The sequence below is a fragment of the Hipposideros armiger genome, unplaced genomic scaffold, assembly GCF_001890085.2.
Source record: "Hipposideros armiger isolate ML-2016 unplaced genomic scaffold, ASM189008v1 scaffold_502, whole genome shotgun sequence".
NCBI classification, from domain to species: Eukaryota; Metazoa; Chordata; class Mammalia; order Chiroptera; family Hipposideridae; genus Hipposideros; species Hipposideros armiger.
Window position 1 is genome coordinate 1,187,777 of NW_017731852.1, and position 13,837 is coordinate 1,201,613.

Genomic DNA, 13,837 nt, shown 5'->3' on the forward strand with positions numbered 1-13,837 from the left:
GAGGGAGGGGGAGGGAGGGAGGGAGAGAGGGAGAGAGGGAGACCTGATACTGAACTAGCATGCCTGATATTAGACCTAGCTCCAGACTTTCTTGATTCTAAGTCAATAAAATCCTTTTCTGCTTGAGCTAGATAGAGCTGGGTTTTTGTCATTTGCTACAAAAATGACTTAAGCCGTTCACAAAATTTAGACACCCTTCATTGAGCTGCAGTCGAGTGTTAGGTCTTGTTCTGAGCATGGTTTGTGTGCACTTTATTTAATCCTTATAACCACTCTATGAAGGAAGAGCTATTGCCACCCCCATTTTACCAATGAGAAAAGTGAGGGTCAGAACATGAAGTCACTTGTCCAAGGACAGGTAAGTGGCAGGTCTGAATTCTGCTGCTCGGTGATACTTACAATTGACAAAGTTGTCTTCCTTTAACAATTAAGCTGTTTCCCCACATTCAATCTTATTCTATTCCTCTTATTTCATAAGACTTTTAGGTTTTATACTTAACAGGAAATCCTCCCCCCCCGCTTTTTTTAGGTGAGTGGGATATAGGAGGGATCAACGTAAGTCCATAAAGTACATCCAGAAAAATCATGATGGGGGCCGGCCGAGTGGCTCAGTTCGTTAAGAGCTCGCTCAAGAGTGTGAGCTCTGAGCAACAGGGTCGCCGGTTTGATTCCTGGCCTAAGCTGAGCTGCCGCTAAGCTGCCAACAGGTGTGGCAGGATGGCTCAGCTAAAAAAACAAGCCAGGAAAATTATGATGTAGTGTCTTTCTGTATTGATTAAACATTTACAGTAAAGTTTCTCTTCTTTCCTGGCAACCCATCCCAGGTCTGGTCAGTTTCATTGTTAAAATGCTTCAAATTTTGCTGAAACCTGCCTCCTTGTAAGTCCTATCCATTGTTTCTCATCTGCTCTCTGGATTGCTTTAAACCATTCCTAGGGCCAGCCGAGTGGCTCAGTTGGTTAAGAGCGCGAGCTCTGAGCAACAGGGTCACTGGTTTGATTCCCACGTGGCCAGTGAGCTGCTCCCGAGCTGAGCCTCCACTGAGCTGCCAACAGCTCAGCTGGTGAGAGCACATGCTCCTAACAATAAGGTTGCCGGTTTGACTCCCGCATGGGATGGTGGGCTACGCCTACCCGCAACAAAGATTGAACACACACCTTGAGCTGAGCGGCCACGAGCGGCCGACGGGCAGCCGGATGGCAGCTGGACTTGGGAGCTGAGCTAGCTGTGTCATCCACAACTAAGATTGAAGGACAACAACTTGGCTGTTCCCCTTTCCCAATTCCCCAACACTGTTCCCCTTCCCCAATTCCCCAACACTGTTCCCCTTCCCCAATTCCCCAATAAAATCTTAAACAACAACAACAACAGAACCAGGCAGGAGCACAAATGATTCTGTAACTGGAGCTACATAGAGCTGAACACCAAAGCAAGCTTTCTGAACTTCCTGGCAGGCAAGGCAAAAAGGAAAAGCTGTTTTGAGTAGTCTGACCAACAAGCAGACCAGCTTCATCAAGAGAGCCTGATTTTGTCCTGGGAATCATTATAGCATGGGTTTACTGCAGTGGTTCTCAACCAGGGGCAATTCCCCCCTCCCCCCGGGGACATTTGTCAATGTCTAGGGACATTTTTGATTGTCACAACTGGGTGGGAGAGAAGGAGTGTGCTAATGGCATGTAATGGTTATAGGTCAGGGATGATGCTAAATATCCTACAATGCACCACACAGCCTCCAACAACAAAGAATGATTTTATAAAAAATGTCAGTAGTACTGATACTGAGAAATCTTTATTATGAAGTAGTTTAGAAGAGTGTCATGTACATCTTTAGTGGTAAAAAGCAAAAGGGGTGTTCTGCAGCTAGTAGACCCTCTCATCGTCAACATGGATACCAGGAGCATAGCCAAAAGGGCCATCTTGTCCCTGTAGGACCCAAAGCTAGACTCCTGTTCTTTCTGTGGAAATGAAAACCTAGCTTCGCAGAATTGCTGCCCATGGGGAAAGGGCTCCTGGCCAGGTTTGAGGTTGGCTTTTAGTGGCACATGAGACTGGGGCCTTGATCTCTGAAGCTCTGATTACAGGGTCAGTGAGTCATAGTCATTATTTGAAGCCAATTCTCAACAGCCTACAGAGGAAGGCCCTGGTCTATAAGATTAGACCCATCTTATCCCAGACGGAGCCAGCCTTTTAGTGTTGTTCTCACCAGACCCCAAACCAGCAAGACGGGGTGCTGTCCAAGGTGCTAGTCCTTGACTTGCTTGCTAAACAGGGTCACCCATGGGCTTCAGGGTCCCCACTCTACACTCTTTCTTCCAACCTTTTTCATGTTGCTGTCTGGACATCTATCCCCTTGAACCTCATTATTTCCTGATGGATTTTGTCAGTTCTGACCTGGGGGCCAGTTGCCCAGCCATTCAATGCACCATTCAGCTCCCAGCCTCTGCACACAATGAGGAAATTGCTGGACAATTCTCAGAGTGTCCTCGCCTCCATACCCCCTCTGAGTCCCACCCAGTCTCTCAACCATTGAAATCTCCTTCCCACATCCTCATCTTCCTGTCCTCTATTCATCATCAGAAGGGAAGCTCTCTCCCTCTTTGACCCCCAGCCACACACAGTGATCCATGTGTATATTTCTCACTTATAACATTCTAATGAGACCTACTATTTATATTCACTTTCCAGATGAGCAAACTGAGCCTCAGAGGGCTTAAATGACTTGCCCAAGACATGGAAGAGTCAGTATTTGGACACTCTCCATTTAGCCCCAGGAGCCTGCATTCTCAACCCATCACCACACTGCCTCTGTTCAACACTCCATCCTTTCCACGTCATTCAGAACTTGTCACAGCACCTGAACACCTTGTATTGAGTCTGACCACCGAGACTTTACACAAGCTGGCATGGCCTCCCTGCTCAGAGTAGGGCAATTGCCAGGGTCCACAGAAGTGTCTGTTCAGAGTCTTCTTGATGGAGTCATTACCTCCTTTACAGCCCTCATTCCTCCAAGCATACTCTTTCATGGCTGACTGATGGAGAGGGGTGGGATGTTGCCAAGGTGGTGTTTATTGCTTATTAGGTCACAGGTAAGTAGGGGTCTGGAAGGCCTGAGGTTCTGCCTTCCCATCCCTGCAGCTCCACTGGTAAGGGGAGCCCAGTGGCACATGGCTCTCCTGGAAGTTGCCCAATCTCAGCACTGCTGGGCCCTGGTACTTGAAAGCAAACTCGTCCTTGTGTTGGGTTGAGAAGTGCTGTCTCCCCAGCGGGGGCTCCATGTGGCTATACTTGCACTGTGGAGTGAGGGTGGGCAGCCTGGCAGGGCAGCCTGGAGAGTGGCTAATCCACCCGGGCCACCCCAAGGTCCCTGCACCACCCTTGGAGCATCAGAGCCTGATGATGGGCTCTGTAGAGGTAGACAAAAGTGGCCCCAGTTTGGGCCGACCCAAGAGCTGGATGAGAAGCCGGAGAGAAACTGGGTGTGGGGCTGGAATGACCCAGGGCTGGGGTGACCCCAGGCGACTCTGAGCTAACCCTCAGCTTGGGGTATAACCATGGCTGGTAATACGAAGATGCCCCTGAGCTAACCTTGACATGACCCTGGTGGTGAGTTTGGGATGACCTTGAGGAGGCTGCAATGACATTAAGATGACTCTGAGCCTGGGGTGACTCTAGAATGACCCTGAGAGGACTTGACAGAAATTCTGAATCTAAGGTGACATCTTAGATAGAGTTATCCTGAGATAACTCTACACTGATTTGGGGGTTACCTGGTCAGGGAGGTGCCCCTCCCTTTCCCTCACCCGCTGTAGCATCTCCTCAGTCGTGGAGGCTGGAGCTGTTCTGTGTGGTTTCAGCATCTTCTGGTTCATGGTTAGAAAATCTGGTTCTGGAGATTTGGGTGAGGGATGGCGGAGCTGAGGGGCTGAGGGAGGAGAGGCAGGCCCCAGAGGGCAGGGAATGGCGAAATGAAGTATGGGGTAAGGGTTCAGGGCGAAGCCTGGGCCAGTGCTGAAGTTGAAGCCAAGGATGGATTAGGAGGCGGGGAGAAGGGAGGAGCCGGGGCGGGACTGAGGCCAGGGGCCGGGCAGGTGCAGACGTGTTTTGGAGGTGGGGCCAGGTAGGGTAAGCTAGAGAATCAGGGCGGAACCAGAATCTGACAGAGGAAAAGGGTGCAGCTACGGTCATGCAGGGTCCCACGGCGGAGGTGGGGAGTGGGGGTCATGACCAGGAGGGAGCTGTTTCTCCAGGGCCAGAATTGGGATCTTGGTCCATGGGGTGGGATCTAGCCCTCCAGAGGGCGGGGCCAGAGTTGGGCAGTGGGCGGAGCGAGACAGACCAGGGCCGGGTCGAGAGCTGTGACAGGACTGCACTCACCACCTGTGCCCTCCGACAGGTTGCTAGGCAGCAAATGAAGGTTGGGGGCTTTATGGAACTGTTGCACATCAGGGGGGCAATAGGCCGTGCCCATGGAAGTCTGGAAGAACTGTCCCAGTAGCTTTGATTCCCCTAGGGTCACGTGACCCTGCAATTTCTCATGAGGCACGTGGCGGCTGCTTGGCTTGGTCGGGGGTGGTTGCTGTAGGACCATAGGGCATTTGGGAAGCTCCCCTGTCCGGGATGTCCCAAGACCCGATTGGAGGAAAGAGATGGGCGCTGCATGACCTTGGACAGCTCACACCCTCTTTGGGCCTCACGTGATGGAGCTGGGGGTTGGTATTCTCTTATTTTACAGACAGGGCCACTTGTCTAGTGGCTTACCCTAGATCACGCAAATAGATCCAGGGGATCCCCACACACATATCAAGTTTACTCCTACCTCAGGGCCTTTGCACATACTACTCACTCTGCCTGGGAAGCTCTTTTCCCTGATGAGCCCTGCCTCCTTCCCCCATTCCTGCTGACCTGGCCATAGAAGACGTTCATGGAGGTGGTGAGGCTGCCTGGGCCAGGGCACCAATTTCCTTCCAAGATGTGTGACTCCGGAGTCTGGTCACGGTGAAGGCAAAAAGGCTCTGCCAGTGGCAGAGTAGATGCTGAGCAGCTCTAGGAGGCTGACGTGGGAGTAAGGGGCAGGGTAGCCGGCAGGCTCTCACCTGGCTCCTGGGCACAGAAGTGCTCAGCCTTGGTAGTCCTGTCATGGAAGAGGCCGTCTCCAGGACGAATATTCACATAGTGGATGTAAGTGGAGGCCTGCGCCTTGTCATACCTGCATATAAGGTCGGGATCCATCTGATCTGGGCCCTTGCAACTCCCAGGAAAAGGGAGGGGGGTAGGTTTCCCAGCAGCCAAGCCATGAAATGTTAATGATGGGAGATCTGGCACAATAGTGGGCCTTGCTTGAGTGTGATGGAGAGCTCAAAGGCAGAGTTTTGGCCCTAGAGCCTTTGGTGGCACACTACGCATGTCGCTGAGAGCCTTTTGGCCTATCTTGGTGGAAGGCCATGGTCCCTTTGTACCTGTCTGGAGGCAAACCCTGAAGACTGTAACCTTGTTTCTGCTCTGAACACATGGGCCCATAGCCAATCTTGAAGTCTCCCAGTGCCACGCTGGAGGAGTCCTGTGAATGGACAGGGGTGGTGGGAAGGGCAAGGCCACTCAGCCCACATCAGTGCCCTCCCCAGCGGCACCAGCCCAGCTTTGATTTACCCTCTTACACATCATGGCAGGTGGGCCCAACAGTGCCTGGAACTGTCTCTGGTAGGAGGTCCCATCACCTGGTCTCCTGTGGTCCCACTTGAGGGGGTTGGGGCCCCCTGAGGATAGGCAAGAAGAGAGAGAGAACAGGATTGAGTGCCCGGAGCTTCATGCCCGCTGGATTCGTTGCTTGGGAAGGGGAGGTGGAGCCCTGACTAGCCTCGCCTGAGGGCTGTCTGGCAAACATCAAAAATAACAATAAGGATAACAAGAATAACTACTGAGAATTGAGCCAGGCATCCAGGTTAAGTGCTTTGCACCTCATTTGGGGGGCTGGTATTATCCCCCCACACACTTTACAGCCTCTGCGAGGCTCAGCGAGGTTAGAAACCACAGAAATTCAGAACCAGAACTGAATCAAATCCAGGTCTGACACCCGTGAACCCAGCTTGAAGGGACTCTGATTAGTGATGTCCACCAGCAGTTCCCCTGGAGTCATAGAATTGGAAAAATCACACGAATGACAGCTACTCTGCTGAGCGCTCTTTATATGGTTCATTATGCCCTCTAAGCTCTTTTGCTTCACTAGCTCCTGTGAAGTGGGGCCCTGTTATTGACTAATTTTGCAGATGAGGAAAACTAAGACTGGGAGAGGTGAACTTGCTCAGTCATGCAAGCACAGTAAGTTCCCGACTTACGAACATTCAAGTTGCGAACTTTCACAGATACCAATAGATCTCGCATTACAAACATTCATAGATGTGAACAAATCGTGGAAGTAGCTCACATGTCTGCCGGACATTGTCACAGTTGTGCTGCTGTGTGCTTACTGTACAGTGCGACAGTGTACAGTAGTACAGTGCTCAATCAGAGCCCAGGATGTCCGGAAGCAAGAGGAAAAGCAGCCCCACCCTCTCCCACCTGCCCTCCCTCCTCCAGCTAGTAACTCTCTTCTTGTCAGCTCACTCCATGCAATCCCCTATATGCCAGTTGTTGTACTGTTCTGTACTGTACTACCTTTTTAAGGTAACTGTAAAAGTAAAAATAGTTTATTTACAGTCTTTGTGTGTTTCGTTTTTTTATGCTTTACATTGTGTATTTGTGTCAAAGGTGTATAAGACTCACTTTGTCGGACTTACCAACGACCGATGTATGCACGTTCTCCCAGACATGAACGCGATCGGAAGTCGGGGACTTACTAAGGCAGCAGGGCTGGGGTGGGGTGGGGCACTAAGCTGTTGTGTCTGATCCTAAACCAGCACTCATGACTTCTGCCCACCGCACAGCCCCCTAAAAAGATTCAGGATACGCCCTTTCTATGGATGTAAAAACTGAAGCTCAAGGAGGTTTCAGGGTTTCTTAGCCCCGCACTTTGCCCTTTGGGGCTGGATAATTATTGTGGGTGGCTGTCCCGTGAGTGGTAGGATAATTAACAGCATCCCTGGCCTCCATCCACTCCCCGCTAGCAGCAGCGTACAAGACCTTGCCAAATGTCCCTTGGGGGAGGGCGCAAAGTTCCCGCCCGCCTTGAGAACCTCTGGGTTGAGCAAGTTGCACAGTGCGCCGGGTGCGCGCTCACCGAGGTGGCTGCAGGGCGCGCGGGGCTGCGGGCACGCGCGGTGGGGCGGGAAGAGTGCCTGGTGCGTGGTGGGCGGGATGCGCAGCTTGGCTGGGTCCCCGGGCGGCACCGAGTCGCGGTCAAAGACGAGGTGCGGGCCTCGGATCTGCTCGCAAGCGCGCGCCGGCGATTCAGGCCAATCAAAGTGGGCGCGCGTGGTAGGGAGGAGGGCGCGTCCGCGTGCGTCCGCGTGCACGTGCAGGTGGCTGGCCCGCATGGCGAGCGTGCGCGCCCGCGCCCGCTCCATCTCCTGCTCGATCGATGGCGTGGGCGGTGGCGCGAAAGCGCAGTGCGTCTCTGACTCGCGTTCCTTGCTGGCCCAGCGCGCGTCCAGCTGGAAAGGGGACGCGTGGGGCGGCGGCGGGTACCTCGGAGTGCGAGGGACGCCAGGGTAGGCCTGGAAGTCTCGGTGCATCGTGGAGTCCGTGGCGCCCACGTTCAGCCGCGGGTCAGGCCCCAGCGCGAAGTGCGAGGCCTTGAGGAAGTCCAGCCGGGCCATCGGGCTCTGCAAGAGGGCGCCCGCGGTCGTCGCGGGACTCGGCGCTGCCTGCGAGGGGTTGGGGACACGGACAGAGCAAGTGCCCACCAGGACCATGCTGCCTTTTACTCCTTACTGTGTGCCAGGCATTGGGCTCGGGACTGGGGACATGGTAAGAAACAGTCGCAGCCCCTGTGCTGCCCCCAGGGAAAGTAAGATATGAATAATCAATTATTTGGCACTTACTGTGTGCTGGGTAGGGACCTAGGCCCTCGGAGAAGGGTACATCAGTTAAAGAAACAGACCCTTGTGGAGTTGATAATGGAGTGGGGAGGTGACAGACATTTAATCTAATCTAATCTAAATACATAAATTGCAAAGTAGATCCCAAGTGCTGTGGGAACTAAAAGTCACACAGAGTAGAAGGATGAGGGTTTAGGGATGGAGGATTGCAGTTTAAAAAAGGAAGGCATCACTGAGACCACAGTTGAGCAAAGACCTGAAAAGGGTGGGAGGGGACATTTGAGTATCTGGGAGAAGAGCATTCCAGGCAGAAGCAACAGCAGAAGCCCTGAGGCTGGCGCAGTGAGCAACCAGTAGAGCCACAGAATTAACCTCTGCATTCTGCAGTTTGTCTGATATGGGAGCCTCCTCTCCTCACTCTCAGTTGTTAAGGCCATGGTTCTCCCCTCCTTTATGTCTGGGAAGCTACTTCCATCTCTCTGCCCAACCCTGGCCATCTCTGCCATACCTCTCCTCCTTGGTCTTCCTGCCTTCTGCAATTGTCCTGTGCCCTAACTATTGCCCTGGATCACTCCCTGTCCTCAGACTGTCCTCAGACTCTCACTTACTTCTCTGACCTTAGCTCCAGGATCCTAGCACACCGTTTAGTCAACTAGGACTTCCTTGCATTTCCTCAGAGCATAGGTGTCTGCTCTACTCTCATCCCTTATCCTTGGAGACCAGCCCTGTAGGTGCTAGCAGCACCCTTGGCTCAGGCTCACCTCCTGCAGGAAGTCCTCCCAAACCACTTCAGCCCACAACTACTTGCTCATGTCTACTTCCAGAAAACACGCATCAATTTTTGGGGGTTTGTTTTTTTTTTAACAAAATCACAGTTTTTTAGTGTCAAAGTTTGTTACTTTTTCCATAGATTTGCCACCTAAAATAGTTGAGAGTAGAGAGGATGTCAAATGGTTTATGGGAGAATCTGACAACTGAAATTGCTAGCTGGGTCACCTTGGAATAAGTAACTGGGCTCCTATGAGATTCAGTTTCCTCATCAGGGATGAAGATAGGGTACCTACCTCGAGGGGTGGCATGGGGGCTAACAAATCTTAGAAAATATGCTTGGCGCGAGGCTGACCCGTAAGACTCCCTCTGTCCCAGGTCTCCCAGAGCATGCTCCTTCCAAGGCTGCTTCCAAGGGTTGTGCAGCCCTGCCCATTGTGACCCAATGTGCTTCCCCAGATAATGCTGTCACAATGGAACCCCAGCAACCTGGGGGCAGTTGCGAGAAAAATCAGGAGCAAGGCCACAGGATCCTACCTCCTGAGAGCTCAGGGAGCCTGCCAAGTGACTTGACTTATTGAAGTCTTGGTTTTGTCATCTAGAAAATGGGGCTGGGAACCACTTCGGAAAGCAGCACTGAGGATTTAATGCAGTAGGCTGCTGGTGTCTCTTAGTACCACTTACCCAAGTTTTCTTTCTCATCTGCTTCCTACATCTCCACGAAAGATGGACCAACCTCTCTGAGTCAGTGCTCACCCCCTCCAGCCCCAAGGCCACCAGGGACACACCTGTAGTTGAATGAATTCGGGCTCATTACTAGTTGCAGTGAGGGAGAGCACACTCGTGGGGAACTGTGGGCATCTCAGGAGGGTGTGAAAAAGGGACTTATCAGACTTGGGCTTGTCCTAGTTACTTCTGGGGAGGTTTAAGGAAGTCGGGCTTTGTGTTGCGCTTGATGCTTTTACTTGTTGGAAATTTGACTTTCTGTTCTGAGATGATTTGACAAAAATATATATACAACAGAAAAAGGGAGATGGGGAGTGAGTGTTTAATGGGGACAGAGTTCCAGTTTGGGATGATGAAAAAGTTCTGCAGTTGGTTGATGGTGATGGCTGCACAACAACGTGAAATCACTTAATACCACTGAACTGGACACTTAGAGATGATTAAAATGGTAAATTTTATGGTATGTATATTTTACTACAATAAAAATATTTTTTAAAAAGAAAAAAGCAATTTCTTAAAAACAAAACAAACAAAAACCGAAACAGATGACGTAAATATATAAATGTGGTCAACCTGCCTCAGTTCATGATGCAGAAATAACCTACTGAATGAGTTCTTTTTTTTTTTTTTTTAAAGATTTTATTGGGGAATTGGGGGATGGGAACAGTGCTGGGGAGTCGAGGGAAGGGGAACAAACAAGTTGCTGTCCTTTTTGCTCTTCAGTCTAGTTGTGGAGGACGTTGCTTCACTGGCCCAAGTTGGCACCATCATTGCGCTCTTCCTGGGTGAGGCAGATCGGTCGCCGGCCTCTGGACGGCCGCTCACTCTGGCTGCCAGCCACACACAGCTTATGGCACCCCACTGCAGCAGGGGCTGTAGCCTACATCGTCGCCGGCGACTCACGGCAGCCTAGCTCCAGGTCGAGCTGTTGTTCACCATCTTAGCTGCAGAGTGCAGTGTCACTGGCCTTCATGTGGGATCCGAACTGCGACCCTGCTGCTCAGAGCTGGCGTCCCAAGCCAGCTCTTAACCAATGCGCCACTCAGCCGGCCTGAGTTCTTTTTTTCTAATTCAGATATACTTGACATCCAACACTGTGGAAGTTTAAGATTTACAACCTATTGATCTGATACATTTATATTGCAATATGATTGCCATTGTAGCATTAGCTAAGGTGTCACATAATTATCATTTATTCTAGTTTGGTGTCACCTTGCAGCTGCCGACTGGAATGCTCCTGCGCACTGATCCTTTGAAGTCATAAGGGAGTGTCTCGGAATGCTGAGGCCATCCCGGGGATCATCTGTATGTGTGAAAGCACAACTCTTGCTTGATCACAATGAGTTTCGGTGAAGCAGCTGCCGGTCTAATCGAATCAATTAACTGGGTATAGATATTTAAATTGACTTCTTTGTGACAGTTGTAAATAAAAGTTATTCACCCGCCAGGATCAGGGCTTGCTCTCTCATCTGCAGAGACAAGACCCCTGGCCTGCAGAAACTCTATTTTTGACTCCTGTGATTTCTTAACCCATCGCCGCCCCTCCTCGAAACCCCAGCCCTTGTCACGCAGAACGTGATAGTTTGGGAACAAGTAAGATCTAGCCTCTGAGCAAGTCTAAGGTTTACGATACAATTTTTCTGTCTGTAACCCCTCTCCTGAGTATTAGATCTTTAGGACTTTTTAAATTAGTGGGTCTCTTTTCACTAAATTTAAGCAAATTGTTGTTTTGTCTATTGAGTTGAGGTCCTATCACCTGCTCCCTAGCCCCAAGCCCACCAAATGGACTGGCAAATATATGTTTCAGCCTAGTCCTCCTGCCTGCTAGAAAAGGAGGTCCCATGAGCATCCTGGGTGCTGTCAGGAAGCAAGGAGGAGAGGTAACTCTATTATTGAGGATCTTGACTTTTATCAAGCAATTTATGGAATGAAGCAAGAATAAAGCTGTGATTGGTAAAGGAGCAGCAGTGACTCAGATTAGCCAGGAAAAGTGAATCTCTGGTCGCTGTTGTGGTTTGGACAATGCTCACGTCTTGCATGTGTTCAGGGGGCTTGTTTTGTCTTGTTCCATCATGGTTGCCTAGTGGCCTTGTCTGATGGTGGCGTTATGTGAAATTATTTATGTCCAGCAGGAGAACACCATGGCCTCACTGTGACTGCCAGGCTAGCTCGTAGCAACACCAAGACCAGCTGGGAATGCCAGGCTAGCTCCTATCTCTCAAAGGTCAAGCTCAGAGGACGTTTGGAGGACTGGGCAGCACCTGTGAGGCTTGCTGCTGCACCTTGATGCCTACAGCAGGGCCTGGCACCCAGTAGGCACCCAGAGAAATGCATTGTGCTATTATTATATGGCCGTCAGGGACAGTACAGGCTCAAGAGAAGGGATCCAGCTGCTCATGCAGGCTCTGCAGCCTGAGACCCCCTTCCTCTGCAGACCTAGGGCTTGACTTGGATTTTTTCTGCTGCAGGAACAGTGTCCCCAGCTGGGGCATTGGGAGTACACAGACCCCTGCATCCTAGTCTTAAGTGAAGAGGGCTGTCACAAAGTGACAGTCATGTCAGAGCATCACATGAACGGTGTGCCCAGGGAACACCCTAACCAGATAACTCCAGATGTAAGGTGGAGTGTGACCATCTGGACGGTTTTATCGGACTGCAGATGGGTGCACCACACCCAGTCTTGAGCATAAGATCAGAGCTCTCTGATGGCTCCTTGCTCAGGTCTCAACTGACAAACTGACAGCTGCATCTGCACTCAGGATTGGATGTGGGGGTGAAAGAGTCTCTTGGGATGTTGTGGGGAAGGCGGGCCTGGGGGGTGACAGGGGATTGGGGTCCAGGTGAGAGAGAATGGGGGCTCCCTATGGAGGTGCTGTGGGCTGGGAAGAAGTGGATGGATTCAAGGGATATTTTGGTGACTATTGGGACATGGAAATTGTGTGCGTGGAGGGAAAGGTCCATAGCTTGGTGGCTGGGTGACTGGCAGGTCAGCCTTGAGATGGGGACATGGGAGAGCAAGATGTTTGGGGAATAATGCTATGGTCAGTCTGAGACTTGTTGAGCACGAGGGGGCTTGTGGGATGGGCAGGTGGGAGCAGGAGGCAGGTCAAGATTGGCGAGATGGGGGAGAGGCCAGTGAAGAGGTGGCTAGGGAGGTTGTGGGAGTGGAGGACAGTGTGCACGGAGCTGCGCAGAGAGTTAGGACAGGGAGCTGCGCCCTTGTTGTGAGCGGGATGTGGCTACCAGAGTAGCAGTCTCACACATGTTTGTATCTTTCCACAATTTTCCACAGTTAGAATAAAGCCATGGATCCATTCCTACTGACTCAGTTTACCACGGGCATTAACCAAGACTTCGGCCAAAGGATAGTCTCCAATAGTTGAGGTAGAGTGGTCTCACACAACAAGGTCACACAGGTTTGTAAGCAATAGAGTTAGGCAAGGTGAACAGAATCTTACGCAAGAAGGATGAGAGTCCAGTGTTCAGTGAGAGTCCCTTTGGCACTGGGGTGCATAGTATAGGGTGTCAGGCCAAGTTGGTAAAACAGGAGGCAAGGCTTCAGGTGCCCCATCTGGGACAAGTGCAGGTGTGGTTGCCTGCTTGTCAGCTGAAGGCTGAGAGAGAGCTCTGATCTTATGCCTGAGACTGGGTGCAGTGCACCCATCTGCAGTCCAATAAAACGGTCTAGATGGTCACACTCCACCCTGCGTTTGGAGTTATCTGGTTAGGGTGTTCCCTGGGTACACCTTTCATATGATGCTCTGGCATGACTGTCACTTTGTGACTGACATAGCTATCAAAATTATTAGAGTCCATTTTGTGTTCATAATTAATGCCCTGCAGGCAAGGACACTTATTGAGAACCTGTTTTGTGCCAGGCTAAGGGATATAGCTGTGATCAAGACAGATCAACATTCTTGCCCTGGTGGAGTTTACATTCTGTTGAGGAGAGACGACTAGATGAAGCAGCAAAATATACAATTTCATTTGATAGTGTTACAAGCTAAGGAGAAAAATAAGACAGCAGGAAATGTGGGTAGGAAGTGCCCAGGGGGCTGTGGTGGGAAGTTCCCATGAGCAGATGATGTTTGAGTAAACATGAGGAGGAGGCGAGGGAGGGAGACATGCAGGAATCTGGAGGGAGAGCATTCCAGGCAGAGGGGACAGCAAATGCAAAGGTCCTGAGGCAGGATGTGTTGCAACCTCAGGCAGGAAGAGTAATAGGAGTTGAAATCAAGAGGAAATATTTTGCCAAAGGCAATCAGTCCACATCATTAGTCATTAGGGAAATGCAAAACAAAACTATGGCAACATATCACTTCACACCAAGTAGGATGGCTATAATAACAATTTTTATTCTAAAGGTTTTT

At 50.9% G+C, this 13,837-nt stretch overlaps 1 protein-coding gene across 1 annotated transcript; it reads right to left on the reverse strand.

Annotated features, from left to right (window-relative positions):
* Positions 1-2,752: 2,752 nt before the first annotated feature.
* SAXO5 (stabilizer of axonemal microtubules 5) lies at positions 2,753-7,848 on the reverse strand. Its single transcript, XM_019667649.1, is given in 8 exon segments — positions 2,753-3,290; positions 3,801-3,886; positions 4,375-4,576; positions 4,903-5,012; positions 5,094-5,206; positions 5,457-5,557; positions 5,647-5,753; positions 7,214-7,848. Coding segments are annotated over 8 exon segments (1,578 nt in total). The 5' UTR covers position 7,848; the 3' UTR covers positions 2,753-3,065.
* Positions 7,849-13,837: the final 5,989 nt, after the last annotated feature.